This window comes from Crocuta crocuta, unplaced genomic scaffold, assembly GCF_008692635.1.
Source record: "Crocuta crocuta isolate KB4526 unplaced genomic scaffold, BGI_CrCroc_1.0 scaffold655, whole genome shotgun sequence".
In the NCBI taxonomy this organism is placed as follows: Eukaryota; Metazoa; Chordata; class Mammalia; order Carnivora; family Hyaenidae; genus Crocuta; species Crocuta crocuta.
The window spans coordinates 1,054,728-1,061,374 of NW_027528348.1; the positions used below are offsets into that span (position 1 = coordinate 1,054,728).

At 47.3% G+C, this 6,647-nt stretch overlaps 1 protein-coding gene across 2 annotated transcripts; it reads right to left on the reverse strand.

The window, feature by feature from the left end:
* Nucleotides 1–210: 210 nt before the first annotated feature.
* ZNF662 (zinc finger protein 662) lies at nucleotides 211–5,054 on the reverse strand. 2 transcript variants are annotated; one of them, XM_077753736.1, is made up of 4 exons: nucleotides 4,978–5,017; nucleotides 4,223–4,336; nucleotides 2,097–2,198; nucleotides 211–1,238 (listed from the first exon to the last, which is right to left on the reverse strand). In XM_077753736.1, the coding sequence occupies exons 1-4, from the start codon at nucleotides 5,015–5,017 to the stop codon at nucleotides 211–213; spliced, it is 1,284 nt and encodes a 427-aa protein (XP_077609862.1). The 2 variants fall into 2 exon arrangements, with proteins under 2 accessions (XP_077609862.1, XP_077609863.1); XM_077753737.1 differs by lacking the exon at nucleotides 2,097–2,198 and having other exon boundaries at nucleotides 4,984–5,054.
* Nucleotides 5,055–6,647: the final 1,593 nt, after the last annotated feature.

Sequence of the window (6,647 nt, forward strand, 5' to 3'; positions counted from 1 at the left end):
GCCTGACAGAATAGATGCTCAACTAAAAGTTGCCTAGCATGAACATGGTTGAACAGTGAGACCATCTTGCTAGAGTACAGGGTATCTGTTCAGAAGGGGCAAGATAATACTGGCTATTAGAGTTATAACAGACTGTGGACAGTCATATCATTTTGTCTCTGGGGTTCCTGTAGCATAAGAATTTTAACAAGTATCACCCTTATGCCTTCTCTAATGTTCAAGAAGGAGAGAGGTCTGATAATTACAGGGTTTCTCTCTAGCATGGCACCTCTGGTGCTTAATCAAAACAGAATTCTGACTGAAGGCCTTCCCACAGTCATTACATTTATAGGGTCTTTCCCCAGTATGGATTCTCTGATGTCGGATAAGGTGTGCCTTGCAAATGAAGCTTTTCCCACAGTCAGTACATTCATGGGGCTTCTCCCCTGTGTGGACCCTCTGGTGCTGAGCAAGATCTGAGTTCCACATGAAGCCTTTCCCACAGTCCTTACATTCATATGGCTTCTCCCCAGTATGGATTCTCTGATGTCGAAGCAGGGCTGGGTTCCGAGTAAAGCTTTTCCCACATTCGTTACATGTATATGGTTTTTCTCCGGTATGGATTCGCTGATGTTGTGTAAGGCTTGTGTTCTGACTAAAGCCCTTCCCACATTCCTTACATTCAAAGGGTTTCTCTCCAGTATGTATTCTCTGGTGCCGAATCAGGTTTGACTTCCAAACAAAGGCTTTAGCACATTCTTGACACACATAGGGTTTCACCCCAGTGTGAATTCTCTGATGTGCAATGCAATGTGATCTAAAACTGAAAGTCTTCCCACATTCCTTGCAACCATAGATCTTCTCTCCATTATGCATTCTCTGATGTTGGTCAAAGTCTTCATTTTGCTCAAAACACTTGCCACATTCTTCACAAATATAGAACACCTGCTCACTGAGGATTTTCTCACGTATAACAAGGTGGGTATTAACATCAGTACTCTCTGAACCATCTTCTCCTGAAAGCATCTCATCTTTGACAATCACTTCTATAATATCATCTGCAGTGCTCTCTGCACTTTTCCCATTGGAGTAGTCACGCCACCTCCCTAACCTGCTTTTCCTCTCCTTGCAGGTTTTCCCAAACCAGAATTCCTGGGAGCTGCACCACCAGGGTCCACTTGATAGCACCGTGTGGTCCTCTGCCTTCTCAAAACTTTCCTCCTTAATAAAATCTTCTTTCTCACTCTTCAACACACCCTCTGAAAGAAGAAATCAAAGCTGCAAATGTCATCACTACCCATAACGGAGCAAATAAGGTCACTAAGTGGTACTCATATGTCCATTTCACTTCAAGTGTCACCTCTATGTCCCAGCAGCCCTGTCCTAGCTGAAAACGGAACCACAGGGCTACCACACAGAAAGCAACCAATGTTTATGCTACAGAAAGGCAAAAACTAGACAGAGTCCCTGAGGGCTATGATTCCTAAGCACCAAACCAAGCACAGTGGGGAGCTCTCTAGGAATAGATAAACTGAATCTAAGGGAGACAAGTCAGAATTTCTTTTAGGGAGTCCAGTTTATAACATGACAAACAACATGCTCAGAAATAAAGAATCCTTTGTGGTAAACCTGGGGGAACCTGAACTTGTCACACACAGTGGGGAGCAAGAAGAAGAATCTTCCTCATACTTGTCAACACTAAAAGGAAATGTGGTCTTTGCAGTCAATCCAGTCACCAGGTCCACCATGAGAAGGGCTTCCCCAAACAGCTTTAGACACAGTTGGGCAAACAGTGCCTCCTCTTTGTCCCCAGAGTGTTTTATTCACACTTCTGTTACAGCATCACACCTTACACACTAACAGAATGAATGAAATACAGCATTTCCTTTCAAAATACTGGTTGGCCATAGCAGCCAGTAGGCCATCTGTTCAGTTACAGCCTACAACCCAAGACGCACTCGAATTTCATTATGATTGACCATGACCAAATGAAAGCTAGAAGCTTAAAGTTTAACTTTCCTCTTACAGTTGACTTGGGGGTTTTTAGCGAGTCTTTTGTCTAGAACATAAATGGTAAACATGTACCTGGGAGAAAAGTTTTCATTCCCCTCACTTACCAGCACAGATTAGGTTTGGCCCCTCTCCTTGCAGTTTCAGGTTCAATGGCTCTTCCACCTGCTCAAGATGGGAGATCCCAGCAGGCTTTAGAAATGGATATCCTGCCAGGGTCAAGATATAAATAAGGCTGGCTCAGTGAGAGGAGTTGGGGCCCACTAGGAAAGGAGCAGAGATGGAAGTGGTAAGGGAGGATGAAGATGGGTGGAAAGATCAGTACACAGGTGACCTGAAACTGGAGAAGGCTAACGATATGAAGGACAGAAAACAGACGTACAGGGAAGTTGTGATTCCATCAGTTCCCTAAAACATCAAAATGTATCGCTCATTTTTAAATGTCAAGAAAAAACAGGAGAGACTAAGTCTCTTCTTCATCTCCCCTAGGAGGTGAATGCCAGTTCACATGGAATAGAATTAGGACAGGATGGAACTGCAAAGAACTGTTCCTGAGGCTGTGTTGGGAAACCACAGTCTCTTAGCTTCTCTCCCATCTGTCCATCTATCTATTGCCCTCTCATTCCACAAAGGATCAATGATGGATTTCTATATGGCATCCATTAGAAATGGCCTCACAGCCTTCACTCAGCCATTTCCAGAAGTCACTTTTTATTCTAATGACAGACACCTCAACTGCAAAGGTCCACTCTAATAAACTCTTCAGGCTTAGCTAAAATTGGTCTATTTGTAACTCCCATCCAATGCCTTCTAAGAAACAGATCAATTTTTCGTCCTCCAAATGACAATCTTTTATAGTGCTGAAGCCAAGAACTGCGTGTACCCTGAATAGTCTCTTCTTTAAGACAAAAATGGACTTTGAATAGGGACATGTCCTCCAAGGAAGTTTGCTGCAGGTCAGGGAGTTAGGGTTTTACTCAAGGATAACTTAGCTGTTGGCTCACTGCCTAAAGCAAAAACCAGAAATTCCCTTGGGTGGTGGGAGAATAAGCACTGAGATCCTGAGAGAATGCAGAGGACACTATAGTTGTCTCTCTACATCCATTCTACCAGCACCACCAATCCCTACTCCCACCCTGCCCATTAGGGAGTAGCTCTGCCTTTTGGGGGAGAACGATCCCAACTCCAGTTCCTAATACAGCACTTACTGGTCTAAGACAAGCAGGTTAGCCTGTCCTACTCACTACATGAGAGAGAGTTTCAGAAATCGGCAGTCTAGGCCAAGACAATCAGGGCATACTATTTCCCTGGCCATAGTGATTGGTTTAGAGCTGGCATAAGACTTAAGGTGGTACATCCCAAAGGCCTGAGGAAACCCTGCCCTATTTCTCTCCCTAGGTGTGAAGAAGCAGAGCCTTAGTTACAACTACCAATCACCTTACAACCACGAGAGGAGCCAGGCTGTAGATAAAGCCAACTTATAAGGAGACAGAAGAGACCAGAGATTGAAACTCTGATCGAGCTGTAGCTGCACTCTATGAACTTCCTACTTACATGAAACAGCAAATTCCTTTTGTGTTCAAGCCAGTGTGAACTGGGTTGTTACTTGTAATCAAGGATATCCTAAATATGGACAGACTGCCAGACACAGCAAGGAACTGTGAGAACAGGGAAGTTGAAGGCACAGCTCAAGTTCCACTGTGCCCACAGAAGAGCTCCTGTGGGAAGAAGATGGAATGGCTCCAGAGGGAGGCAATAAGGGGCACAGCTGTCACTAGCAAATTAGTAAGAGGAAACCCTGTGTTGGGCCTAAAGGAATGCCAGGGCTTTGTCCACCAGAAGTCTCTGAATTGGAACTATATGGCTCAGAATTATTGAGACTTCTTGATTTCTAATGATAACAATGACCATGATGGCCCAAAGGGCAGTCAGAATCTTCTGCTAGAAGAGGAGAAGCAGGTTGAGAAAGTAGAAAGGCCACCTCAGAGTGTAAACAGAAAAGTCAGGGAGTACAGATAAATGGTGGCCATGATAAGAACAGTGGAAATGAGGAAGAGGCAAAAGAGGTGAAGGGGGAGCCAGGGTGAATAAATAGACTCAAGAAGATGGAAAACCATGAGGATGTGGCCTGNCCGGTGTCTATAGCACTAGGTTAAGAGAACACATACCTATTACATGGTAAAGATCAAGACAAGGGAACTGGTCAGACGACTGGCACATGGCCCTCACTCACCTGAGGAGAGGCCCTGTGGGCACTCTCCATCCAGAGCTCCCTGAGGAGCCTTGCACCAGGGCGCTTCCCCTCGCTCCAGCTGGGAAATCAGAGCCGGTTTGGGAAAAGGAAATGCTGGTTGAGGGGGAGGAAATGGGACAGGCAGGTGAGTGGGGTGACAGAGCAATCCCATGGCTCCTCCCAGGCTTTGTCTTTAGGGGCAGGAGGGGGAAGAAGGGAATTAATCAGGTAGAGTAAGAAAAGAAAGTCCAGGGGAAGGGACAGGAGACCCAGGGGAGCACAGCCAGGAGGCTGACAAAGGTCAGGAATTAGACCAAGAGATGCTCAACAATAGTCTGGGTGCACAAACAGATGATCCCACTCGTTGAGAGATTGAGCTTTCTTGTTCCTTCCCTCCCTTAGAGCTCTCAAGTTCAGATATCTGCACAAGGATGTTTGGTATTGGGCTGGGTCTCCCAAACTGCACGGGTGGGAAACTGAGGACTTGGTGGGACACCAGGAATCTGTTCTCTCCCTACTGTACCCATAGCACCAGACTGGAGAGTTAGCTCCCACCCTGGGGCAAGAAAGGCTGATGTGAGGCCCAAATTTATACCAGGACTTCCCACTTCCTAGCAGCCGCTGAGGCGGGGTCATTAAGGATCCAAGGGCCTGAAGTTGCCATTCAGGTGAGGCTCATCAAAGACTCCAGTGCTTCTGAGAAAAGAGGAGCCGGGAAACTCTGAAGGGCAGAGGCAGAGTCCAGAAGGAAAGACCCTTACCCAGGGAAGCCACTGCCCCATAATTCTCCAGCATCACGTCCCTGTACAGGACCCTCTGAGCAGGGGCCAGGCCGATCCATTCGTTCTCAGAGAAGTAGATGGCCACATCCTCGAAGGTCACTGACGCCTGAAACAACATGTGTTTAAATGCCCAGACCCAGGCCTAGAGTAAGGGGTGGATGAGGCACCCGGTGGTACTGGTTGCCCATTGAGTTTCTGGATTCTGAATGTCTAAGGGAACTCTTAGAGGATTTGCGTCCCCTACTTACAAAGATATGAGGGATCAGCCATCAACTTCTCACATCTCTTCATCTTAACTTCGCCACATCATCTTTTTCATGAGTCTCTGCAAGTTTCCCCTTTCCATCCTGTGCCCAAAACAACTACGTGTGCTCTAGGTGCCATCCTTTCTCCACAATGCGCCCTCCTTCAGAGGTTACCAACCCTTCGTAACTATTTACTAAGCACAATCACTATTTACTAAGCCTGTGCCAAGGACTTTACATGTATTACTCTGCGTATGCCTCACAGCCTATGAGGAGGGTATTAGATTCACTTTATAGAAGACGAAACCGAGGCTCAAAGATGAACTGCCCTCAAAGTTACAGAACTGAGACAGAAGGCAGGCCTGTCTGACTCTCTGGCTCCTATTTACTGCACCACACTGCCTTCTGTCCTTACTTCTGCTGCCTCTGTGTGAGATTCTTTCTCTTCTCTTCCTCCCCATCACAGCCACCAGCCAGAGGCATTTGAGGGCACCTCAGAACACTCAGACGGCTCTGGAGGCTGGACTCCAAAGGGCAGATCCAAATGGACTTTGCTCCCCACACTCTGCCACTCCAACACACTCTCTAGAACACCCCACCCTACTATTTCTTCCCCATTACCCAGTCTTAATGTCCTCTTTTCCTGTATCTCTGGGAGGCCCAACCTTCTGCACCTTTTCTCTCACTGTCCTGTCTAAGAAACACAAACAGTGCTCATGTAGAGCCATCAAGTTTATAATTCCCAGCCACTGCCTCATTCTGGATCTCAATCTCCATACTATGGAAGGGCTGATTCTGTTCCATTTCTCATCAGTCCTTGCCCTACAAAGTCCCCACAGAGACTTACCTGACATGACAACCCAGGACTCAAAGACTGGCCCGCTCACCCTCACCTACCTCAAAATGCCCAAATCCTGTGCACCGCAAACAATTCCACTCACTATTAACAGACCCAGTTTACCTGCCAAGGATCATCTCCTGCACCACCACCTCATTCCCTATCCTGTCACCATCCTGTTATGAATCCAAACCCTTATCTGTGCCCTTGCACCTGCAGCTCCCCCTGCCTGGAGATCCAGTTCCTCCCTCCAGCAACTCATATTCATCTCAAAACCCACCTCAAACATAACCAGCTCTGTTAAAATCAGCGACCTGGAAATTCTGGACATTCGTCGCTGCGCACAGCGCTCTGTGAACACCTCTTCCCCAGCACTTGGCTCATGCCTGTGCAGCCGCACGTGTGTTTCCCCTGCCGGCGCCAAGTCTGGGGGGTGTCGAATCCATTCTGCTCCCTGCCTGTTCCTCCGGCTCCTCCACTCTGGTCTGTACCCCGATTTCCTGGCCGCCGCACTGCCCCCGCTGCCCCTCATCTGGGCCTGGAGCAGGGGGCAGAGCCGA

Excerpts from the sequence above, each read along its gene's own strand:
- ZNF662 (XM_077753736.1), bottom strand. The coding sequence starts at position 5,017 with ATGCTGGAGAATTATGGGGCAGTGGCTTCCCTGGGTAAGG. Across the intron at positions 2,199-4,222 it reads CCCACAGGGCCTCTCCTCAG|GATATCCATTTCTAAAGCCT; the intron begins GTGAGTGAGGGC and ends TGACCCTGGCAG. Across the intron at positions 1,239-2,096 it reads GCCAAACCTAATCTGTGCTG|AGGGTGTGTTGAAGAGTGAG; the intron begins GTAAGTGAGGGG and ends TTCTTCTTTCAG.